This window comes from Halichoeres trimaculatus, unplaced genomic scaffold (assembly GCF_033239565.1).
Source record: "Halichoeres trimaculatus isolate MK-OKI-2021-1 unplaced genomic scaffold, fHalTri1.1 fHalTri1_scaffold_19, whole genome shotgun sequence".
NCBI lineage: Eukaryota > Metazoa > Chordata > Actinopteri > Labriformes > Labridae > Halichoeres > Halichoeres trimaculatus.
This window is the reverse complement of record NW_027437197.1, coordinates 2,970,942-2,997,921: the sequence shown is the minus strand read 5'-3', so window position 1 is coordinate 2,997,921 and position 26,980 is coordinate 2,970,942. Positions and strand designations below refer to the sequence as shown.

General features: G+C 40.7%; 1 protein-coding gene across 1 annotated transcript in view; it reads right to left on the bottom strand.

Annotated features, from left to right (window-relative positions):
- Nucleotides 1–26,980, bottom strand: part of slc49a4 (solute carrier family 49 member 4) — a 79,998-nt gene that overhangs the window by 3,162 nt on the left and 49,856 nt on the right. Inside the window, exons 7-8 of the mRNA XM_074695274.1 lie at nucleotides 23,446–23,573; nucleotides 16,489–16,671 (exon numbers count right to left, since the gene is read on the bottom strand). Of these exons, the coding sequence (XP_074551375.1) occupies nucleotides 16,489–16,671; nucleotides 23,446–23,573 (311 nt within the window). The remainder of the gene's footprint in view (nucleotides 1–16,488; nucleotides 16,672–23,445; nucleotides 23,574–26,980) is intronic.

Genomic DNA, 26,980 nt, shown 5'->3' with positions numbered 1-26,980 from the left:
AAGAAGACCAGCCCCTTCAGCTGTCTTTGGTAATGATTCTGAATAATTCAATGGTATTGGCAGTGTTCTCCATTATCATTGACCTACACTTGAACCTAAACCTGGTACAGGATGAGCTGCTCTATTTTCTCTGCTCAGGCTCCATTAAGCACAAAGAGAGGAGCTGTGGCTGTCTGCAACAACGCCGACTCCAAAGGGCGTGAAGGTACTAAAGCATCGACATCTAAACTCATCAACACGCAGACGGATAACCTCCAGCTCCGGCTCTGAGCTGTGAGGGGTCAAAACTCTGACCACGAGGCCTGACAAATCCAGAAAAGATGTGATGTGAAAGAAACAATCCAGTAAATGACATACTGTATTAACCCAAATATAAGGCAAGTTTTTTTAGTTAAAAATGATGTGAAAGAGGGGGACGTCTTGTGATTGAGGTCTGACCATTGACTCATGCTGATCTGTCAATCACAGCAGAGACAGGAGATGAGACATGGAGAGATGCTTTGGTTGTTCAGAGCAAAGTGGGCCAAAAGTTGGATACGATGACAGAAAACTGAGGCTGAGTTATGATGCAAATTTTAAGATAACGATGGTCAATGCAGCAGAGACGACAAACAACTGTCAGGGAAACAAAAATAAGGAGTTACGAAGTGAAATTTCTGAAGATTGCAGTCCAAAAAGAGCATTTGAAAAATACGAACTGCAAAAGAAAAGGTTATCGTGGTTCTCATAGAGACCGTTACCAAGAGACTGAAAGGAGGGTATGTGAGTTTATTGAGAATCGTAACAATGGCATGTAAATTACCAGAGCTGTCATCAGAATGATATCTGAAACACAGATTTTGAAAATGAAAGCAGTCGCTATTATTTCAATGAATGTCTCAGAGTTTTAATAAAAAATAGTTGCAAAGCAAATTTCTGTTGTCAGTCTTTTTCTAAAAATTGGTCTTGAGAAGAGGGTGTCGTCTTATAATCAGGGTCTTCCTATGTTCAGGTCAATATGGTAATAAGAAAAAAATGAGATGAGAGAAAAAATAGTAAATGATATGGTACGAGTGACACGATAGGAAATAATTTGAAAATAAAATATGACACAAAATGAGATGACACAAGCCAAACAATACAACAAGAAACGATGTGGCATGAGTGATACTTTAAGAAATGATACAATGAAACATGATATGATATAGCGATAGGACGATAAGCTGTTCTCCTGATTCAATTCTTGTACGATTTTCAGGCTTCTTGATTTGTTTTAATTGTGATTCTTCAATATTTCTAATTTTTGCAATCTTTGGTTTGCTTTTTTGACACCAGACCGGATGAAAAAGTTGAATGATGATGTCTAGAAACTATATCAGGAGCCATGTGAGTCAGTTTTTAAGATTCCTTCAGGGGATTTAACATCATGATACTAGATAGTTGAAGAAAACTCTTTGCTGGAGAAAAACATTAACTTTTTTTTCCAAACAGGCTTACAAGCAAAGACCAAAATGAAGGATTTACACTTTAAAATACATTCAAAACCAACAGTTGATGATGTCAATGATAATGTGTAAACATCTGGCCGACACTACAGATGGAAACTAGCCTTTTGGCTAACTCTGGTATATTTACAGAAATGTAAATTAGTATGAATTAAAATTAAGTGCTAAAACCTGCAGTTTGTCGAATGTCCACTTGAGGCTAGTTTCAGAAGAACCAAGACCACATGCACACCAAAGTGTCTCCAGTCTAAGCGGCTTATTCCCATAATTTTTTCTTCATCTGTAGCTTAGAAGATATTAGGGATGTCATTTTATCCAATCAGAGGCACAGTTCAGCTGATTGACAGGTGAACGTCTGTAACATTGCCAATATGGCCCCTGTCGACGATTTGCTTCAAAACTCTAGCTGTGTCCCAATTCAGGGGCTGCAGCCTACGGAGGCTGTAGCCTTCGGAGGACCCGGCCTTTATAGCCTGCGTAGACCGCAAAGGCCGAACTGAATTGAGACAGTCTGGTCTATGAAGCATTTCCTGTTTGTCACCCTCGACGTCACACAGCGCCGCCCTCACCTGTCAGGCTTTCATTACTTTTAAACACACGTAAACCAAAACCTCACATTTAAACAGGATGATTTTTACTATCTTTTTATCACTTTGAGTTTTTATTATTATTATCATCATTTTTATCATTATATCATTTGTATTATTATTATCCCTATTGATAGAGTATAGATCTACCATTTACATGAGAGTAAGGCAACAACGTACATGTTCAACATTTGATCAAGTGCTGGGGGGATGATAAATAAATAAGTATAAAATAAAAGCTGCTGAAATGATTTAATGTCTTTTTTTGAATTCCCTGTAAAAAATACATAAATAAAAAAAAAAAAAACTCCAAGTACGTTTTTTTCCCAAGAGAATTTACATTTATGGACATATTTTTATATAATAATGAGAAGATTCATAAAGAACTCTTTTTCCTCAGTATGTTACTTAAAAAGAGCCCAAACAACACATTTTCACACAGAAAAACAAAATATTCTTTCACGTTTTAGAAACACAATCACATAGTTGTTGCCAGAAATCCTTCATATCTGAATAAATCAGGACTCCTTTTGGAGTTCGGCCGTGTCCATCATGTTTGGCATTCATACGCAATGAATCTTGGGATATGTGAGGCTATGAAGGATTCACCGAACCCGTCCTTCGCGGCCCCTGAAACGGAGGACGGATTCGTCGGCCGCATTTGGAGGAGCCTCCGTATTGGGACAGCCTCCGACGCACCGCTGTGACGTAATCGGTCTTCAAATCCAGCCTCCGTAGGCTGCAGCCCCTGAATTGGGACACAGCTTCTGTTTCAGAAACAGATGGGTGATGTCATGGAGACCACACCCATGTTTTATTCAGTCTATGGGCGAAAATTAGACGTATTAACCTTTTTGTTTCAGAATCTGCCTCCTGCTGGTCACTACAGGGAATGCAGCTTTCAGGCCCTGCCCTGGCTCTGCCTCTGAAACAGCCTTTGTCTGAGCAAAACTCAAATCAATAAACTCCTTATTCCAAATGCATTAAGCAGCTCTCGCAGTAAAGCAGGTAATCTCAGCAACACGTGGGCTCTCCGAGCGGTTTTGTCCCAGTGGAGACTCAAAGAAGGATTCAGGTCCGGGGCCGTCCTCCCTGCCAGGGCGGAGGATGTGGTGGCAGCAGGCAGCTGCTCAGGTCCCGATAACGAGCCAGACTAAATATAGAGGAAGCAGGCAGTAAAACACACAGGGGTCCCTCAGGGTCCGGCCTCTACAATGTGTCTGGACTCACAGCGGCTGATTCTCGATTCCAATCACATATCTTTTCATAACATCGTTAATCAGTGGTAGAATCAATGCAAAAGGTGGCCGCTGCTCACGCTGCATGAGGAAGCCTCTTTGTGGGGAATTATGGGGTTTGGCTCAGAGTCTCACACCTTTTACTGCCGCTCCGAAGAGGAAGAATGTGGGTTAAGAGGTGCAAAGATGAAAGTTGAAGATAAATGGAGGTAAAAAGGAGGTGAAGATGGGGCTCAGAAGGAGAGGGAGGTGAGGAATCGGGTGAAAGTGTTTTCAGCGAGGTGTCGAGACTCCTGGAGCAGCCTCATTAATCAGCGGCGTGCGGACCGGACAGCAGGAGACCCAGCGAGGAGGCGGGTTAATGGAGTTGTGTTTATCTGACCTGCTGTCTTCTTCCTCTAACTCTGTCTCACACATGTACTGGATGGAGAAATGTATAAATTAAAAGTTGGAGACTCAGACTGACTCTGAGAGTTTTAAAAGGAAGCAAACAGGGAGCTTGTTAAACGGCGGTCGTTCAATTAGGTGATTCGGTAAAAACAAACCAGCAGCTCGATAGCTCCCGACTGATCTGTAGCGCGAGTCTGGAGCAACATTTTGAGAAAATCCAGGCAGTTTGACTAAACGGAGAGGCCTGAGGATGAGGAAACCAGGAGGCAGAGGAAAAGAAGATTATACAATCATTTAGCATTCACTGCAAGCTGCTGGGCTGGTTCTGTCTGACATTTTGGCCACAGGGTTGCTAATGCATGATAAAAAATGTTTTAAAGAGGGGGCATTGTGCTTTTTTTATTCTTAATACTAATAAAATCCCTATTTTATCTCACTGCTGCTTTAGAAAATCCTTATTTCAACTCTGTCTCTGCAGGAGTTTCGTTACCTTTTTAGTAAACACAACATTCAAACTGGGCTCCTCCTCCTTGCCTCAGTGCCAGCGGCAGCACACACCCACAGCTTCCAACCATGAAGACATGAACACACTCACTAGCCCAGCGACCATCTCTAGCATTACGTTTCTAGGTGGGAGAGACTCGAGAGACTTGCACCTGACCTGGTGTGTTAGCACAAGCTAATCTTAGCAGGAAGCTAACTTGTGTCGCTCTTTGTCCCGTGCCGCTCTCCAAGTTCCTGAAAGCGAGTGAAAGTCGAGCCAAAGCTTTATCTGTATGGAGTTTCGTTTCACTTTAGTTGTTTTTTTTTTCTCCATGCTTCATCCGCTAACGTTAGCTTCTTCCACTTACTGCTTTCGTCAACATGCAAATTCACTTGGCCATGCTGTGATTGGCTGATGAAACCATGCCTACTCTCTGCCAAGAAAAGTCCCATCACAACCAAAACATCAACATACAGGCAGAGGTGGGGGTTTGAGGCAGATACAGACACAGACACAGGGGAAAATCCTGCAGACCCTACCCTTCAGGCTAGCCCAGCAACCACCTGTAGCGTTTCGTTTCTATGTGGGAGAGACACGAGACGTACACCTGACTTGGCATGTTAGCACAAGCTAATCACAGGTATCTGACACATACCTGGTTAGCAGGAAGCTAACTTGTGTTGCTCTTTGTCCCGTGCTACTCTCCAAGTTGCTGAAAACGAGTGAAAGTCAAGCCAAGTTTTACCCTCATTTAGGAAAACAGTTTATCTGTTTGGAGTTTTGTTTAACTTCAGTTGTGTGTTGTTTTTTGTTTTTTTTGCAACATCAGCTATTGTAGCCTCTCAGGGGCTAGCTTCTTCCACTTACAGCAATCGTCAACACACAAATTCACTTGCAAACTGGCCATGCTGTCATCAAGTCCCAACACAACCAAAACTACAACATTCAGGTGGAGGTGGGGGTTTGAGGCAGACACAGATACCGACACGGGGAAAAATCCTGCAGACCCTACCCTTCAAGTGTTTGAGGCCCTGTTCTTTCAACATGTCCAAAGCAGAATCTTAGCGGTGGCATCATTTTCTCCATGATACATCCGCCATCGTAGCTGCTCTAATTAGCTTCTTCCACCTACAGCTATTTTTAACACGCAAATTCATTCACTGGCTGAAGTAACCACACCTACTCTCTGCCCAGAAATGTCCCAAAACAACCAAAACATCAACATTCAGGTGGAGGTGGGGGTTTGAGGCAGACACAGATACCGACACGGGGAAAAATCCTGCAGACCCTACCCTTCAGGTGACTGGGGCCCTGTTCTCTCGAATCCCAAAAGCAGAATCTTACTGGTTGCATCATTTTTTCATGCTACCTGCGCTATTGTAGCTACTTAATTAGCTTCTTCCACTTTCAGCGATTGTCAACACACAAATTCACTTGCAAACTGGACACGCTGAGATTGGCTGATGTAACCATCACTAACCACCTCGACCCAGAAATGTCCCGACACAACCAAAACATCAACATTCAGGCAGAGGAGAGGGTTTGGGGCAGACGCAGACACCGACACGGGAAAAATCCTGCAGACCCTACCCTTCAAGTGTTTGAGGCCCTGTTCTTTCAACACGTCGAAAGCTGAATCTTACCAGTGCCATCATTTTCTCCATGCTACATCTGCTATCGTAGCCGCTCCAATTAGCTTCTTTCGCTTACAGCTATCATCCACATGCAAATTTACTTGCAAACTTGCCACACTATGATTAGCTGAAGTAACCATGCCTGATCTATGCCCAGAAATGTCCTGACACAGCCGAAGCAACAACATAACAGGCAGAGGAGAGGGTTTGAAGCAGACACAGATACCGACACAGGGAAAATCCAGCAGACCCTACCCTTCAGGCATTTGAGGCCCTGTTCTTTCGACATGTCAAAAGCAGAATCTTAGCGGTGGCATCACCATTCCAGGAAGTCTCTTATTGATCTCATACTTTGTTTTCTACAACATATGAATATGCAGAGTTTTGAAAATCTGCACACCTTTCGTCCCTACATACCCCTCTTTAAAATATTAGAGGGGAGGATTATAAAGTGGAGGATGCTGGACCAAAACAGCGGTATCTTTTAATAAACCAGCTTCTCTGTGACAGATTGAGTGTACGCTGAACCATCAGTGTGAACACTGGACACTTCATCATGCTAACAGGCTATTACTGCAGCTGCCACCATCAGCACGTCGCAGCTACAGATGAAGACGGAGTCACGGGCAGACAGGAGTCTTATGGCCGTCGTTGCTCTTAATTGAGGTCAATAGAGCGTTATAATTAATGAAACTCTTCTGGTGCGAGATGAGCAAAGTGACGACTCCTTGTTATATACGTCTACGTCGACAGGTGGTAAAACACCTATAGAAGCTGGATTCACATGTGGGTGGACTTTGTGAGTCAGCCTCTTCTCACATGAGTCAAAACTCTCCAAAAGATTTCAAAACAGAAAATAAAGAAGCTTTTTATTCTCTCAGGAGTGACGGAGACAGCAAAGAGAGGCTGTTTGTTTCTTTAAACACCTCCACGCTCGTTACAGGGGGCCGGAAGAGCTCCTCTGCGCTTCTCTTCACATGGAAATGCAAAGTTTAGCAAAAAACAAAAAACTTCTCAAGAATAAAGGAGTGCCACAATTATTTCTCTGAGCTGGGAACTCTAACTCAACCCCCCTCAATGCAGGAGACTCCAGCCCTCCTCGTCTTCCTCCTCCACAAAACCTCTGAGGCTCTTTTGCTCCACAATACCTCCCTGCTGCTTTGTATTCCACCAGACGCATTGCTCCAAATGACACAAACACACAGAAGATGAAATGGAAAAAAGAGCAACAAGCGCAGATATTTGGCCCGGGGTATCCATTCATGTTCCTGAGTCACATGGTTCAAAGATTTTTTTTTTTTTCAGAGGGTTTTGAAAACACGACGATGAAGCCGAGAGGCCAGGTAAGGCTCGATGAACCGGGACCGCCTGCTCATGGATATTTAAACGGTCAAATTCATAAACTGCAGGAAAAAGGAGACATCAATCAAAATGCATAACGAGGCAGAGAGCAGTGAAAGGGAAGACCCTTAAACGAACCATAAACTGGAAATAGATGGAGCTCTTGAAAGGCTAGTGTCGCCAGTTTTCAATTCCAGGAGGTAAAAAAAGGAGAGTTTGAAGAGACGAGGCTCGTGCTGAATCTTTCAGTTTTAAAGACTGCACATTATTTTCCTCCGCCTTTACGGGAATACAGAGAGGAAATTAGAGTAATGAGACAGCCCACTAGAATACCTCCAAAGGGGAATTTACATAATAATCAGATTAATCTTTGCAGGAGGGACGGCTGCAGGAGAACACAACGCAGATATTTTGGAACAAGGACAGGAAACAGGAAGTATGATTCAGATACAAAGACGTAGGCGAGATCTTCAGATATGTAACAGTTATTATTTTATACCGACTCATGGAGTGAGGAATAATGTGGAGTAGGCCAGTGGTATGAAAAACAGAAGATCTCACACTGTAAAAAATGAACTCCAAGCAAGTGTTTGTCTTATTTTTGTCTTGTTAGAGTTAATATGAGCAAGATTTAAGGTACTCAGAGACAAAAATAACAACTGGTTTGCTTCAAAAAAAATAAAAATCTGCCAAACAGGTAAGAAAACTTTGTTTATTATTTTTATTTCAAAAAACTTTACCAGTATTTTTTTCTCATCCCCTTCAGGCAACATCTTTGTCTGCTAATATCTTGAATTAAGGCATTTTTCTGGAAATGTCAAGTAAATGTGGCTCAAATTAAGACTTTTTCTTCTTTGTTACTTAGCCCCGTTTAAGTAGCAGCTTTTTGTTTTGAGTTGTCTTCTTGTGATGTCTTTTTTATGGCTCATTTGTTAGCCACTGAAACAAAGCTGGTTAGGTTTGCTGTGGTGTTTTTACTTGTTTTGTTCCTGTGTGTGTCCATAGACTGGCAGGAAACCATAGTTGCATTGATTACACACAAGATTTAAGCTGTTAACACTCTGAAGCATGTTGATGCTAGCTGGTGCTAGGCCCAATGTTTCCTGCAGGCTGAGTAGAAAGAGGTAAGGAAGACATGCTAGCGCTGCACTGTGAGCAAAAAAGAGATGACATCAACCTGTCCTTCCATCCATCATTATGGGGAATATAAGATCTTTCTCCAGTATGATGGACAAGCTAGCCATGCTAACCCAGCACCATAGGGAAAACCAAAGGAGAATGATGGTATGCAAAACAGAAGATCTCACTCTGTAAAAAATGAACTCAAAGCAAGTATTTTTGCCTTGTTAGAGTTAATATGAGCAAGATTCAAGGTACTAAGAGACAAAAATTACAACTAGATTTTAAAAAATCTGCTAAACAGGTAAGAAAACTTAATTTGTATTTCAAAAAACTGAACAAGTAAATTCTTCTTACCCCATTAGCAGACTTGTTTAACCCATTACAAACGATTCAGGCAACATCTTTGTCTGCTAATACCTTGAATTTAGACATTTTCCTGGAGTTGTCAGGTAAATGTGGCTCAAATTAAGACTTTTTCTTCTTTGTTACCCAGAGCTGTTGAAGTGGAAGTTTTTTGTTCTGTTGTTTTGTTTTTGAGTTATCTTCCTGTGATATGTTTTTCTGGCTCGTTTCTTGACCATTGACACCAAGCTGGTTAGATTTGCTGTGGTGTTTTTACTAGTTTTTACCAGTAGGTTACAGTGGTTGCATTGATTACACACAAGATTTCAGCTGTTAACAGCCTGGAGCACGTTGATGCTAACCAGTGCTAGGCCCAATGTTCACTACAGGCTGAGTAGAAGGAGGTGACGATAATGTGCTAGTGCTGTGCTGTGAGCTAAGAAGAGACATCGACCTGTCTTTCCATCCATCGTTACAGGGAACGTAAGATCTATCTCCAGAACGATGGACAAGCTAGCCGTGCTAACCTAGCACCATAGGGAAAACCAGAAGAGAAGATGGCCAAGCTGTCGCCTCTAATAGACACTTTTTCTAGTTGACACTTATTTTATCTTTCTGTTCATACATTCCTGAATGTTTTGCACTGTACACTTTGTTAGCTGATGTGGCTATAAAGTTCCCTTTGGGGATAAACAAAGTACATTCTATTCTATTCAATTCTATCCTGAACACTGGCCTGGATTTCAGTTTTTGCACTGCGTACAGCTTCACTGTTGTTGACAAAAACAAACAGAAATCCGTATTCTGCTGGAAATACTCACCAGAGCACCACATGTGTAAATCTGTTGCTAAAAATAGCCTCAAACAAACGTTCTGTTTACTACACTTTGACTGACGCTGCTGAGAAACGACATCACCCAGCTGATTTAGTAAAACCGCCTTAAAAAAAATGAATGCATAAAAACAACTCTTGAACCAATTTCTCAAAGCCGTCATCTCCAGTGGGAATGAACGAGCCTGACAGAGAGCGCCGCAGAGAGAAGTTCATAAACACATCGCTGGATTTGGTCTCTTTATGGGATTTGCTGTCAGTGATGTTTAAGTTGTAAATCCCTCATCTCGGTTCAGTCACCTTTAACTCGATTATGTAATCACAGAAGATTATAAAAACAGGATTAAGGATTATCCGGTCATGTGGAAGCAAGTGTCTTGTTGCTGAACAATGCTTCTTCTCTGTCTGCAGCTGGTCTCTTCGCAGGGAGTCTCCTGAGAGGGGATTTGTGGGTTTTTTTGCAACACTCCTGAAAATAAAACCTAAAATATTCAAAAAAAGTCGGCTTCTAGACATTTGGAATAATATGGCGCATCATTTCTCAAAGCAGCCCTTGCCAAGATAAAACAATGACACTAATGTTGTGCTGTGCAGCAAGTCTGCAGTTCCTCAAGTGTCCACATGAGGCTGTCTCCAAAAGCAAAGAGATTTAATAAACAGCCGATGTTAAAATATTTTACCTAGAATTTGATAAGTTAATGCCTCTGTGTTTATGCTAACCCACTGAGCAAAGAGACTTTCATGTCCTTTCATCATCATTTTTGGGAGTCTACCTCTGGTCTCCTAAAGCCACAGATTTTTAATTCAGAAGATGTCTTTTTTCCAATGTCTGCTGAACGTCCATTTATGATGCCCACTAATCCTCTGTATGAGACCTACCCAAAGAAAAATAATGCTAGGGGATAACACATCACCATATTAAAATGGAAATCAGGAAATGGGAAAAAAATTAAACACAATATTACTTTGATTTAAAAGTAATGTTTAAAATTGGACATAAAACAAAATGATGCTGAAAAGACGTCCTTTGAGCATTTCTTTGTTCAGTGGGCTCACTAATCATCTCCTACTTACACGTCCACTTAACGTCAAAAAAGCCAGTATTCAAATATTGATCTGCACATTTATGGAGGACCAAAACTGCCAAAATTAAAAATAAATTAATTCATTAGAGTGAAAATAAAAATGAAAATAAAAATGTATAAATACATATGTAAAAAAATAAATAAAAGTGAAAATAAATAAATTAATTAAAATTAATATAAATAAGAGTGAAAAGAAAAACAAAAATAAAGATATATAAATACATATGTAAATAAATAAATTTAAAAAAGTAAAAATGAATTAATTAAGGGGGGTTAAAATAAAAAAAATATATATATAAATACATGTGTAAATAATCAAATAAATAAAATTAAAAATAAATAAAGAAATTAATGTGGAAATAGGATTAAATGTCAAAAAATAAGTAGCAGGCACATCTTGTCCATTTCTGCATTCACTTGTCTATCAACCAGTAGGCAAACAGTTCAACCCAAGACACACTTTTGCCCCTTCATCTAAATCATATTTCCTTCTGTATTTAATGCTGATATTCTCTGCACTGTTAAGAAGAAATAAAAAAAAAATATATGAGCACACTGCTCTTTTAATTTATTGATATTTAATTCTATTTATAGATTTAATTCCACTTTTTTTTTCTTTATTTTCAATTTTTTTTATATATATTTTCAGTCATTTTTACCTTTATTTATTTAAGTGAATTTTTTATTTATGGTTTGTTCGTTTTTTTCCGATTTTAATCTTTCTTTTCGTATATAATTTTTTAAGTTAAATTTTTATTTGTGTTTTCATTTTGATTTATTTACTTTCATTTTCGGCAGTTTTGGTCCGCCATACATACTGGGTTGTGGTTAGACGTCCAGATATCAGACCTAATTCAAACATTGTACAGATTTCCAGAATTGGTCTTAGACCAATGAACACAATATAGACTTGATTTGCACGTCCACAAATGATTTTTAAATGATGCTAAGAATATCATAGACTCCACGTACAACAATCGGTCTAGGGGTCTTTTCACTGACCTTGCAAATAATTTACCTATATGAATGATTTTTTTCCAACATAAAAGGAATGTATAATTTATCACTTTTAAGGGTATAGCTGGTCTGATTGACCTGTAGCTGCCTGCCAGCTGCTGAGGCTATCATAACTCCATCTCTTTGCTGACCGGTCAGTGAGCCTCATTAGATTCAGCATTTCTGATCAGGCATCTCTTCTTCTGTCTGTGTCCATGTTTTAAACAGCCCACGTATAAAAACAGCTGCTCAGAGCTGCAAACAGCTGTTTGGCTTCCTGTCAGTGTGGCAGCATCAGCTGACCTCAGAGACTCAGCACTTTGTGCAGGTATGTAGTCAGTGGCAATCTCCTGCTCAGTTAGTTTCTAGTGCGTCTACGTTCCTGCAGCTGTGTGAACTTTCTGACTTCAGAGCCGGGCTGCACGGCGCTCCATTAGACGACTGCAGTGAGGGAAGAGGAAGAAAAGAGCAGAGAAAGCCTCCATCATCTCAGCTTGATCGTCTCTCTGCCTGTCGCTGGGAAGTTGTCAAGAATCCATCCTGGCACATCAGACGCCCTTCAGCTCGCCCACATACCAGACACACACACACACACACAGGTGTGCATCTCTGAACAAAAAAAAAAAAAGAGCAGCAGCAGCACACAAAGTGCACAGGAAGACACAAAACACACACACCTTTACACACACAGCAGTCAATCACTCAGCCCCGCAGAGAGAAGTGTGGAGCAGAGGATGCATGTATTCTTTATGAGTCGCACTCTGCTCCATCCATCCACACCTGCTCCGTCGCTGTCTGATCCATGATTTATCAGCACGCTGACACCACGCAGACGATTCAAAATACATAACACGGCGTCAAAGTCTCAACTCTGAACGGCTTTATTCTTATTTAGGCTGCTTTTCTTCTTCATGTGAAATTAAAGCCAGCTGAATCAAACTCACACGCTCCCTCCAGCTTCATTCTCAACCATCCAGACTTCACCTGTTGAACACACAGAGCCAAACCTGCATCTGTAGAGCTGCTCCAACAAAAACCTTGAAAGCACATCGCCTTCAAAATAAAGCTCATTCATCTTTTTCCAAGTGTTTCCTCCTCCTGTTTGCCGTCAGACTAACAGATTTTTAATCTAAATATACAATAATCTCGCCTCCTGTGCCTTTAACCACTCCAAGAAAAACATTTGGCGATCTATATATATATATATGCCGTGTTGCTTTGCTTTGCCTTCAAATGTTTTATAAGAGATCAGCTTATTAGTTTAGCAACAATGCTGCACAGCTTTCAGTCATTTTTGGTATTAAACTCGTACAAATCATCCTGCTTTGAGAATAAATGCCTCTTTAAGAGATTATTTACCCGTGAAAAATTAGATTCAGTAATCCTTAAGTAAGATATCACATTTTATAAATTACCCTTTTTGCTTCGGTGCAGTGTGAACCCAGAGCCAAATGTGTGTTTTGGCTCTCTCTTGTGATATTTACTTCTTTGGGAGCCAGCTTGGCAGAGAAACAGTCAGGGCTCCGAGTTTGACTGCGCTGACGATCTATTTGGGTCAAAAAGCTGTGAGAGCAGCAGGTACGTCTCCGAGCGTAACCGCTGAGGAGAGTCAATCGCTTCGTCACAGAGATCAGGAGGGAGAGGAGGCACAAAGGAGGACGTGGGAGCGTATAGAGGTGTCAGGAGCTAAACACTGTAAGTCTTTAATTGCGTGATTTAAATAGCTGAAGGCTTCCTCATCTGCCGAAGGAACGAGTGCAACAGCATCCATATGTTACATCAATTACATAAGCTCCCCTGCAAACCCACGCTGTGGAGTCATCAGTTTGATTTAAGTTCAACGACGAAAATAAAAAATAAATCTTTTCACAGTTTGAAACTCTTTGTTTGAAGAAGACTTGTCAAAGTTTTAAAACTGATTGTGAAAGTGCAAAAAAGGGTAAAGAGCTTCTGTCTGGAACTGCAGTTCCTAAAGTGTCCACTTGAGGCTGGGTCTGGAGGCATCCGAAACGACATAAACACCCATACAAAAAAGGTGATTTTACAGCAAAAATTGTAATTATTTTGAAAGCGTTTGGGTGTTTTCACTTCCTGTCCAGTTCAATCTTTTCTTTTTACATTAATGCATCGCTTATTCAACATCCAGTAGGAACATTTATTTTTTTCAAACTTTTTTCCACACCAGCAACGTTTTTCAGCGGAGCGAAATTTTGGCTTTAATTTTGTCAGACTTAAGTGGGTTTTTGCAAAGTTTTATTTACGGTAAGTACACATCCGACCAATGAAACACTTGTTGACAAGACAGATACCATAACATTCAACATTAATTTTGTTTTTGTCCCTGCACCTGGTTCTGTACGACAAAGGACATAAAAACAACAAAGACATTGTTTGGAGGAGAATAGCTACAGAGATTGAATATGACGCCTCCAAATTTTTCACAATTTTGTGCCGTTTATCTGCATCGCCGTTGGTGTGCTTTATTTGAGAGGCTTCAACTGCCTCAGTCTGAGACACAACCAGAAAGCAACCGCTGAGTTGGTGTGAGTTACCGCATCGACTGAAACTGAAATCTATCAGATCTGATGCAGCGACGGAGAGGAGGTGGATTCGGACCTTTGGCCATCAAAATACCTCCACAGGAGCTGAGTTTAGCATTTCCAATATACAGAGGTGCCTTAAATTACAGGGTTTAATTTGTTCATAACTCAAATTACTTGGATGACAAATCAATCCTCCCCATTGAAATGAATTAAAATACCATTTATATGTTCTGAACCCTCAAAAAACATCAGATTTTTTTGGTTACATGATTTTAAATAAGAAAAATATATTAATAGATAATAACTGTTGTAGAAAAAAAATCACCCTACATTAGAATGTATAACAATAGCCTGGTTTTATTAAGTATTGTTGCTAGGTGCCGCCCAGTTGTGGCTGCCTGTTACAGCAGCTATGTCTTCTTTGTCCGTTTCTCGTAACCTTATCCTTTCTTTTTCATCATGGTTTTCTCTTCAGTGATATTTTTACTATTTTTGCTCCTGTGTTTGTTTGGAGATCCATTGTTAACATGTGAAATCAGCTGTTAGCAGCCTGTAGCAAGTCAATGCTAACCGGTGCAAGGCCAGATGTTTACCACAAGGTGAGAAGAAGGAGGTGAGGACGTTGTGCTGGTTCTCAGGTGTGAGCTAAGAAGTGACGACATGGACCTGTCCTTCCATCCATCGTTATTTGGAACGTAAGATCTATCTCCAATAAGATGGACGAGCTAGCTGTGCTAACCTAGCAACAGAGGGAATACCAGAAGGCAGAGTAGCATCATGCTATTCACAGACATGGCTAACAGAGCTAACATCAGACACCACAATGGAAGAGCTTCACCTGCAGTGAGCAGACAGGATCTAGGAGACAGAGACTGAACAGACTTTCTATACACTTTCTTACTTTAGTTTTCTTGATTGCTGCCGTGAGTCCTCCTAAATTTCCCCTTGAGGAAAAATAAAGTATATTTTACTCTGTTCTATTCTATTCTATTCTATTCTATTCTATTCTATTCTATTCTACTATTCTTGAAGATGCTGAAAGGATGACCTAAATAACTGAATCTTATTGGATGATTTTTCCCCTTTTCTCCTCACTTTCATCTGCAGGTGCTTCCCATAAAAACACGTCCAATGAGCTGTTTCATTCTCCTTTTCAGAGTGCTCCTGAAATTAGTTAGAAAACTGTTATTAAACAGTGTTGTTGCATGCCAAGTTACTTTTTTGTGTGTTTCTTTCAAATAATGTCTGAAAGTTTTGCAAAATAACTGAAAGCTCAAATGCACAAAACTACAAACGACAAACAAAAGCCGGCTCCTAACTCCAACTTTAGCTCTCAACTCAAAATAAAAAGTCATCCTAGAGACAGTTCGTATCTCCAAATACTTGTTTGTTAAGACACTCATAAGTCAAGGCACGACTGTATCTTCTTACTACAATAGGCTTCAAAACTCCATATTAGAAACAGATGGCTGATGTCACTGAAACTACAGACATGTATTATTCAGTCTATGGAAACCAGCCGAGGGAGATTAGCAAATATAATTCCATTATTTAGACGCTGTAGCCTAAAAACAGGTGATGCAAATTTTTGAGACCAACAAGCTGGTATTCTGCTCAACTGTCATACTTGTTAGCGGGCCCCCAGGGGCCTCTTGGCTCGACGGCTGTTGAGGTGGAACTAGATTCGCATCCACCTGCACCGGCAAGACGACCCAGAAGGCAGGATCAACATACAGTTGTCAGGCAGCAGCTGTCAGTCTCCTCGTGGCAATCAGAGAGAGCCGGCAGAGTGGGAGGATAAAGCTCATAAATATTTATGAAGGTTGGAGAATATATCTGCTGTTTACTCGAACAAACACGGCAGAGGCAGAGAGTGTCGGGGAGAGATCCATCAACCCAGCTGATTTGTGTTGTGATGTAGCCAAACAGGGACGGGCAATAAAAGTGAAGACTGGTGGGTAAATATCACCGAGGAGAAGGAAACATGAAAGCAAACACGCCAACCTGTACGCACACACAGCTCTTAGCCTTTATATGCATGACTGAACTAGTTTCACTGAATAGTTTTGCTCTCGTGAACACTGCAGGGCAGAGAAGAGGCAGACGATATCCGGCGCTTTCTGCTGCTTTCCAAATTATTTCATCAAACTCTGCCAGGAAGCAAACTCAGAAGATAAATCGGAGGCTAAATTGCAAAAGGGAGTTTTTCTTTCTTTGTGCTGGATGTGACAATTGGATTGCAACCTTATTTTCTGTCTTTTATCAAAAGTATCTGCAGGCCTGGAAATGGATTTTTGAAAACAATGGTGTCTGTGGCTTCTGGGGGGAGAAAGAAACCTGCACGCCTCTGAATGAAGTGAAAACTGTTCAGAATCTGCTAAAATACTCCTGCACAGCTCTCCTGACTCACCTGTGCTGTAAAAAGTGAGGAAGAAGAGGAGCAGGCCGCAGAACAGGTTGGCGAGGAACGTGACCACTCCACAGGTGATGCCTTCAGGGACCGGGTACACCGTCTCGATGAAGAGCTCGAAGAAAATGGGCACGCTGCTGTTCATGAAGATGCCCACCAGGATGCAGGAGGTGTAGAGGATAGCTGAAGGAGAGGGGGATAAACAGCTGTGAGCAGGAGTTTAATGTGAAATTATAATAATAAAGAAAAAGGTTTGAATCAAAAAGCTTTCTGGTCAAGTTTGTGGAAGAGCTGCGGTGATTTATGCCACCTTCACATTCTCCTAAGGTACCATTTGTTCTCAGCAGCTCCAAGATTTATGCTGAACCCTCGTCCTGAAAAAACACTTCAATTACACCGTCGGCCCTTAAGGAGGAAATTTACGAGGAACAAAACCAAAATATTGTGGGTGCATGGACGAAAACAGCCAGTTTGCAACGATCTCTGCAGAGACACAGGTCGAATATTTCCGGTTTATTCTCTGATCTACGTGTTTTTAGATTATTTCCATTATTCCACACAGAAGTAATCTAACAAACATAACATTTCTGCCTGAGCTGGCAGTTTTTGCTGAGGGACACACACTTCACTCTGCGTTTACAAGACATCCCTTCTCCCTGTAGTCGAGTTTCCTCCGCTTCTCTGTTTCATTTCAAAACATTGAAAGGAAAGAAAGGGCGACACGACAGCTCCCAAAAAGCGAAGACAAACATTTGGACACACTTCCTGAAGTTTATATCAAGAATTCACTAAACTACTGAATGTAAAAGTAGCCATTGTAAAGGGAATACACCTGATATACAGTCAAAGTCCAGCTAAATATCTGGTTTGTTCGATTTTAAAAGTTCCTGGCTCTTTTGAGGTAGTTCCTGTGCATCACTTCCTGTCCAGGTATCTGGTTATGCAGTGTCTGTTCCACACTCAACTTTTTGAGCGTTTTGAGAGCGCTAGCTGAGAAATCAAAGTGCACAAGGCTCAAAATCATAAGTGGAGAAGTACACGATTTGGGACACAGCCATAGTCTGACAGTGGTTCAGCTCAACTTGTGATGTCACAAGTTGATTATATGTAATAACCTCCAGACCTTGCCATGCATTTACAGGAACAGGAACCTGCAGGATGTGGAGATCAAAATGACTTTTTGTTTACATGATGTTTACATGTTACAGTAATCTTAAGGTAATATGGTCATTTACGGTCATTTAATTACTTAAAAGACAGATAAACTCATGATATCGACTTTTAAGAGCGTGTGATTAACCGGAGTCAAATTCCTTGTATTTTTGAGATACTTGGTGAATCAAGGCAGTTCTGATTCTGATTCTTTACAATCTTTAAAATCAACATACTGTCGATTACTAACACTGTGAGAGACGCAGAGGTCAGTATCTACAGGCCACCTCTTTTCAAACCCATTACTTGATGTTTTCTGTGATCTTTACTTTTTACTGCTAACAAAGAAGAAGATATTCTAATAAGTATTCCCAGTTTCCTGTCTGTATCGTATTTTCTAAATTATTATTTCAAGGCATCATGGAGGAGCGTTGCGTTGGTGAGGCTACCCTTTGGGATAGCCATCATAGCTGCCAGCAGGTCACACACGAGGCTGCTACTGCCACTTATTACGCTTGCCCTTTCTGAACACTTTTGAGGTCTGAAACCAGAGTTAAAATGATAACTACCAATCAGAACCATCCTTTTTGATTATTGAGTCCAGACTTCCCTCTCAGCCCTGCGTGGGGAATGACAAGGTGTTTTTAGTGGCACCATGACAGTGATTTCATTTTCAATTTCCTTTATCAAAAGTATCCTGTAGGTTTAGTGATGTAGGCTAAGACAGGACTTAATGTTTACACACAAGATTTCAGCTGTTAGTAGCCTGAAAAATGTAGATGCTAACTGGTGCTAGGCCCAATGTTCCCTGCAAGCTGAGGAGAAAGAGGTGAAGACAACGTGCTAGTGCTGCAGTGAGAGCTAAGAAGAGCTATGGTGAATGGAAGATTTATCTACAATAAGATGGACGAACTAGTCATGCCAACCCAGCACCAGAGGGGATACCAGGGGGCAGAGAAGCATCATGTTATTCACAGATATGGCTAATAGAGCTAACACTAAACACAAACACCACAGTGGACGGATTTCACCTGCTGTGAGCAGACAGGATCCAGGAGACAGAGACTGAACAGACTGCTGAAGAAGCTCAGTCCTGGACTAGCTTCTCCTGTATCTTTGTCTGACCGCTTCGTTTAGAGAACGGCTGATCAGAGAAAAGTTAGACTGGAGCATTGTTTATTTAATCTGGACTCAATGGTTTGTGTTAAATGATTTAAAAGTTTGATGTCACCTTTAAAGCTGTCGGTGAAACAGATACTCCTGTGGATAGCTCTCCTTCAGAGCAGTATCTAAGTCCTACGTGTCATCCTTCCCCTCCCCCGCTGCCAGACAAACACTCAGCTGGAAACGTTTCTTCAGTTTGGTACCCAGCCTTCATCATGTGCGGACTTCCCTCTCAGCCCGGCGTGGAGAATCACAAGACGTTTTTAGTGGCACCATGACAGCAATTTAATTTTCAATTTCCTTTGTCATATTTTGCACATTTGAGTTTACTTGCACAGCCCTAATTAAGCTGCAACTCATTTCATGGATTCTACAATTTATTAAAATCTAATTTCAGACTCTGTTGCCAAAATGTGCAGATGTCCCCACAGTAAACAGCTTGTCTCATTTGCTCCTGAGGCATGATGGGAATGTTTCTGCCTGTGGTTAACTTTGGGAGAAATTCTTGCTTGAATTGAGAAAGAAAATCACTGGAGAATTTATTTTTAATTTAAAATTATGATGTGCTGTCCAGCTCAATCTATTTCCCAAAATAAAGTTTGTGGAGGTCATCTTCTGCAAAGTTTGGAGTAAAGTAGGATTATTGCTTGTTCATTGCTTACTGTGTGTGTGTGAGTGTGTGTGTGTGGAGTAATCAGACAGTCTGAGCTGCAGTCTTCCAGCTGAAGTAAAATATGTGTGTTGGAGTGGATGTGTGCAGAGATTAAGCCGTCACCTCTGGAGCGTCACGCCACCCTCCATCTCCCTTATCACACAGCAGATTGGTCCAAATGAGCCCCCCATTAGTCTGCACGTCCCTTTAATCACAGAGCCTCTGAGGGTCTCTCTGCGCCGCCTGTCCGCCTGCGTGTGACGGGGAAACCAGAGGCCTCTAACGCGCCCATGGAAGGCAGCCTTCTCCCCCTACTCGTCTCTACTCAGGCCTAATGAAGCCCTGATATGAAACACCACAGGCTGCTCTGACCAGCGCACTTTTCCCCTGATGACATGGCGTGAGCCTGAACCTGGTTCCAGGAAGAGACTCCATGTGGACAGGATCCCCGTGGTGAGCACAGCGGCATAGAAACACGAGGTTTACTTGTTAGCCTGAGGAGAACACAGTGTTTTCATACTGGAGGGCAAACAGTAAACACTGTTTCATTATTGATTAGTCTGAAGGTCTATCGCTGAACGTCTTCACAAAATGACGTAAAATATTTTAAAAGGTGTTTTCTTTAAACTGTATGACTTTTTTAAACTAACAGTCCCAAACCAAAAGTGTCCTGTAAGGTTTTGGACTATGCTAAAAAAAAAAAAGTCTTTGTGTGTACATACATTACTTCGGCTGTTAGCAGCCTGAAGCACGTCAGTGCTAACCTGTGCTAGGCCCAATGTTCCCTGCAAGCAAAGGAGAAGGAGGTGAGGACGACATACTAGTGCTGCAGTGATAGCTAAGAAAAGATAACAAAGACGGGGAATGTAAGACCTATCTCTAATAAGATGGACAAGCTAGCCATGCTGACCTAGCACAATGAAGCCACATTGGAAGAGCTTCACCTGCTGTGAGCAGACAGGATCCAGGAGACAGAGACTGAACAGACTGCTGAATAAGTCCAGCTAAGTCCTGGACCCCATGGAGGTGGAGGCTGATGGAGGACTACAACCAAGCTGTTATTTCTGATGGACATCTTTTTCTAGTTGACTTTTATTTCATTATTCTATTTCTATATAGAAAGTTTTGCCCTCCTTTACATTTTTCTGTGTTAATGCTGTGACACTGAATTTCTATTTGGGGATTAATAAGGTACATTCTTCTATTCAATTCTATTCTATTCTATTTTATCAAAATTTTAAATCAAGGCAGGAAACGTTCCCTGTATCCCTTTAGAAGACTTTGAAAAACAGTGAAACATTCAGATCTTTGCTTCTATCAAGAATACACGGTATTATCGGCAAGTTATAAGTTTAGATATTGATTGATAGATATTGGCTCAAAAATAAAACATCAGGAATCGGCTGACGCACCAAATTCTGGTGATATAATAAACCAATAAAAATTGCGGGCTGAAGCTGCGGATATTTTTTGCACTTTTGGTGGATTTTTTCGCTCAGTTTATATTGAGCAGTCCTATATTTGGCTTCTGTTTTAAGTTGGACTTGAGTTTAAGCAGCTGTCGGTACTAGGGATAGACCAATTATCCGGGCTGATTATCGGGGCCAATATTTGGCATTTTGAAGCATATCAGCTTCAGCCTTTTTTTTTTTTATTAATCCGACGGACGATACATACGAATTTAAAACTGTGTTGCTGCGGCTCTGATGCAGTCACTTCGCTGTGACTGCATCACACAAAAAAATAACAACATCATGCAAAAACTGACTTTGAGAAGCTTCATCAAGGTCAGTATGACAGAGACCACCTGAATCCGTAATGTGGATGTTTAAAGTGTATTTTCTGAAAGTATAGATAAATAATCTACAACATGTTTAATCTGATTTTATCTTATTTAAATCTCAGTGTCTATAAAAAACAGGAGTTTATATTTTTTCCCTTAAAGTCTGGTCAGATCTTTTCAGAAACTGCAGATTTCTTTGATCCGGCTCTGATTTACTGTCTGTGTGCGGCGACCAGCCCACACCAGGATAATGAGGAGCTTCGGGCAGATTCTGTTGCAGTCTCACACCACCCTCTGGTATGATCTGCCAGGTGGAGGAACCAGGATGGAGCCTGGCTGCTGCAGACTGCCAGAGAGTGGGGTGAGAGGGTGTGTGTGAGAGTGTGTGTGTGAGTGTGTGTGTGAGAGTGTGTGCAGTGCCAGGGCCTGGAGAATGATGATGGATGATGATGGCTGGAATCAGCAGCTTTGAACAACATGCTGGTATGCTTATTGGTTTGGCTTGGGAAAAAGCAGCACAGTCCACTGATGTCCCTAATGGGTTTGTCACTAATGGAATGTCTCTGTTGAATATGTAGCAACAGCACAATGCAGGCGGTAAATATTGGAAATGGGACTTTTTTTAAAAGCTTTTGGCTCGATGCATCAACGTTTGTGATGAAAGAGAAACTACACGGTGTAATTGTTGACTTTAAACTTTCAGGTTTGCTCGAGGCATCAAAAGACAAAGCTGCCGTGGAGTTTCCAGGCCGATACTGTGAGAAACGTTTGAGTATTCAAAGCAGCATTTTCTTTACAAAGTCCCCCATGGGAATAAAAAACCTTTACAGGAATTCAGTGAATTTCCTCTGCAGGGAACTCGGTCAAAATTAAGTTGAGGGAGAGTTTTATTACCTCTCAAAAGACTCGAAGGGATAGAAATGCAGAGGAGATGGGAGCTCTCTTAACTTTAGCCACGATTTATCAAAACAAAAAATGAAGCCTGCACATGACGCTCTCACAATCACTAAAATTTCTCCAAATTCTGCATCATTCAGCAACTAAATTCCCTCCCTTCAGCCTCTGATTGCACCAACTTTCCTCATCTCATCTCTGAGGTGAGGGTTCAGGTATTATCTCATCACTCTTTAAAACTTTTGCATGCAAAAAAACCCCCAACAACCAGAAGTGATGACTTGTCTTGGACTTGAAAGATTGACATACATTGTTAAAGGTAAAAAAGAGGTGTTTGCCTGTATTTGGGGTTTAATTCATGTCATTCTTGACTAATGAAAGGGATAACACTGACTGAAAAACATTAAGAAATGATCCTGCCTTTTTTATTTATTTAGCTTTTCTCTTTATTATCAATTTTTTAAAAATTATTATTATTATTATTATTATTATTATTATTATTATTATTATTATTATTATTATAATTATTAATTATTATAATTATTATTATAATAATAATTATTATTATTATTATTAATTATTATTATTATTATTATTATTATTATTATTATTATTATTATTATTATTATTATTATTATTATTATAATTATTAATTATTATAATTATAATTATAATTATAATTATAATTATAATTATAATTATTATTATTAATTTATTATTATAATTATTTTTATTATTATTATTTTATTTTTGTGTATTTTCATTATTTATTATTATTATTACTATTATTTTATTATTATTATCATTATTATTAATTTTATTTATTTATTTTTATTTATTTATTTTATATTTTTGTGTGTATGTGTGAATGAGCAATTGTTTGAGGGGACATAAATGAAAATGTTTGTACATTAGATACAAAGTTTGATATGTATCTAAAACTGTAATTAAAGTATTGTTAAAAAAAAAAACCCAACAACAAACCAGAAGTGATGAGGTTGCAGCCTCGCCTCTTAACACAAATAACGCTCAGCTGCTGCCGCTCCTCGTTTGTTATTCTTGGGGGGAAATCCAGAGCGAATCTGGAAAGCAAACCTGACCTTGAGGTGGAGGTGTAGCACATAAAAAATACACACTTATGGTCCGCTCTTCAACAAATCAATGAAAATGATTCAGAGTGGATTGGCCTGCATGTGAAAAATCAATTTGGCAAAGACTCATGAGCTGCCCGCTGGATTCATCTGGCACTGAGTTGTACCTCGCTGCCTCATTGCCCCAGTCATCATGGCAGCGATGCTGAGTGAGGACCCACCTGCAGTGGAAGGGAGGTGAGTGACTCTGCACAGGCAGGTCAGAGTGAACCAGGTAGAGGACAGGGAGGCTCCTGCCAGCAGCAGCACCAGGATGAGCTTCAGCATCCCCCGGATGGAGTCTGCAAACCTGAAGGAGAGAGGAGAGAGGAGAGAAAAGATAAAAAGGAGTTGGCAAAAGCAAAGAGGAAGAACGGGAGTGCAATTTTCCTTATTTCTGTTACTGATATTCTGGGTTATTTAATGGATTGAATGTGGTAGACAAAAATAAGCCTCAGCTTCACCCTACTCCTTTTTCAGTTACATAGTTTCTTAAACTTTTGGGGGATTTTTTGTGGAAAAAAATGTTTTGTGCAAGCATGCATAAACTTTTTTATTTTGTTTATTTATTCTTTTGTAAAGTCATCACCCATGGTTCATATTCTGTAGTGAAAAATGTAACCAAAACCAAAATAAAATCCTCATTTATTAAAACACTCATTTCCACAAGGCGGTCCGGTACGGATCAGTACAGGTTGGTATGGGTTGGATCAGAAAAGCCTGATCCTGTTTGCGCTTCCACAGCCTACACAGTGTACCCCACAAATTAATCCAGCGAAGAAGAAAAAGACAACACAGTAAACAAAGAGCAACGATGGGAGACATACAGCAACTCGTCTTCTTTGTGATTGGCATGTAGCTCTTTGTTACAAAGAACCATCGAGGTTTGTTTCTCTCGTATGTAGTAAGTGATGATTCTTTCGAACAATCAACAGTCTGCAGTGTTTCTGGCTTCACCTTCTGGGGTCAGATCGGGATGTCTGGCAAACAGAAGGATCCCAAAAAGTGGTACAAGTCTGTAATTTTGGGATTTGTCATAGTTTTAGTTAGGGATGCAGGATATATCAGTATCAATATCAGTATCGGTCGATATTTACTCATTAGCTGCCGCCATTTTCAGAGAATCCTCAACAATCTTTCAAGACCCAACTAATCTTGTTTTCTCTGACTCTGTAAACACCAAAACTACTTAAGAAGAGTGGCCTCCCTTCTTTGATGTCTATCTTCCTCTTTTTGATCCAATAAACAGACAAAAAGTACTTTTTTAATCACTTTCATCTCAGGCACTCCATCCTCGGGATGTCCCGATATTACATTTTCACTTCCGATATGATACCGATACCGCAGCATTGAGTATTGGCTGATACCGATATCAATCTGTTACGGTATCAGCATTAAACATGCATACTTCTATTACTTATTTGTAGTATGTCTGTCATGTTAGAAAAGGCTTGATTAAGTGATATTATTCAAAGAACAGTAGTCAGCAACAGTAGGTATGAGGAAAAACTGACCCATTTATTATTAACCAATGGGTCACAGAAACTGCTTATATCGGAGATTTTAGATGCATTCCAATACGATACCAATACTTGTTTTTTTGCTGATATCGGACCGATATCAGATATCAATATCGGACTGGGACACCTCTAGTTTAGACCTCATTTTGTCTTTAAATAACTTGAAACGAGGCATTTTTCTGGACTGGTCAGGTGACTGTAGCTCATATTGAGTCTAAAAAGACATTTTATACTGGAAATAAGACAAAAACACTTGATAAAACGAGCCAATCAGAGAGAAGGGGGTGTGTAGACAGGCAGAGTTAAAGAGACAGCAGCTACAACAAACCGTTTTTGGACAGAGACTAAAATAAGAGTTTTCTAAAACATGAGTTAGAAAAATTAGGGTGTTTTACTGAGCTGCAAATCATGTCAACGTACTACAGGGACACCAAAAGGACATAATAAAGATGAAAAAGTCACAATAGCTCTAAAAAGCATTTATTACACTGACATCCAGTTATGGGGGAACATTTCCAACTATCTTTGCAGCTTTTTCTTACCTCCTACAGAAACTTTTAAGCCTCTTAAAACCCCTCCTAAATACCCTATTTTCTTTTGAGGAGGAATTCTTAGAAAATGTCACGATTTTTAAGAATAATTTTGTCACAAAGTTGGACACTCGGTCGACACGGCCGCCTAGCTCTCACAGGTACGACCTGTGACTCACTCAGGCTGATAGAGGACAGGAGAAGTGATGGAAGTTGAATCCAGAGATAACACCACCACGTCTGATGCTGAGACGTAAGAGGACGAGAGGCGAACACTGAAGTCGGCTGCTTCAGAAACATGCAGCGTCCTTTATGAGCAGTGATGAAAAAATCCAAACGTCTGCTTCCTCTGTGACTGGTGTCATCATCCATTACAGGAGACATTCATTGTTTCAGGGAACGGCACCATCATTTCCGTCTCCCACTTGTTTCTGAGTGCGTCAGTCGCACTTGTCATTACACAAGCCGACACTTATCCAGGAGCTGATTCAATTTGTCTCACCAGCTAAGCAGGCGGACTTGAGATGCGAAATGTATAATATTGTGGAAGACAAGCCGTCCAGCCGTTCCCCACACTCTCTGGAGGACTGAGGTTTTCCTTTGTAGGCCTTTCTGAACCATCATAGTTCATTAACTCCCCTCCTCTCCTCTGGGTTTGCAGATGTATGCTGCTGAAAGATTAGATGAAGCTACAGGAGCCTGAAGCTAAGACAGACACTAATTGCTTTTGTTTTGTTGCTCACAGACGAGATGCTCGAGAAAAGAGGGCTCAACTTGACAATGAACTCGATGCACGAATAAAGAGGAGAGCTGGAAATGGCTGATTAGTTCGGCGAGGTTTGAAGTTCTGACAGCGAGCTGAAGGCCGGGCCGGTGAGGGAAATCATCTCCAGGACGGATAACGAGAACAAATCCACCAAGACCGGTCCAGGGGAGTTTTTAGACGACACAAGCGTCTCCTGAGAGTTCACGAGCTGTCAATCTCAGCTTCATGTTGACAAGAGCAGCCTTTTTAAAAGTTGTGTTGGTGGTAAAACACAATTCAAATCAGTGAGATAAAAAGTGAGTTGTCATACTCTTTGTCAACAGCAGAGGGTGCTATTTCTCTTTCTGTGCTTTTCGTAGAGATGCAGCTGAACAGAAAAGGTGGCAGGACGCACGACTAGTTTTGCAACCAAACCTGGAGTTGATGTGCTAACCATTTTAGCAGTCTTTTCATCATCTACCATCTGCTGATACTCTGTCGTGAGTAGGGATAGTTCATGACTTATCTAGGTTCAGGGTCATGAAGCAGCCAGGCAATAAACAAAAAAGGGCAGAGTAAGCCAAAACAAGAAGAAAACATCATCAACAGAAAGTAGATCCAGGCATGCTGCATGCACAATCTTCTTGTTGCATCTTTTGCCTTGTTTCCACCAAGCGGTTCAGTTCAGTTTGTCTCGGCATGGCACGTATTTTTTGGCGTTTCCACTGACTAATCCTGGAACAGATCCCTAAATGACCAAGACGAGCTTTTAGGACCCTTCCGTAAGGGTGCCAGACGAAACCGATATGATCCAGCTTTTCTGGTCTGGATTCCGATACCGACTCCTTTTGCTTCGGGTACCGACCAATACTGATCCTCATCTGATACCAGTGTTGAATAATAACCTGCATGCTCTACTGAG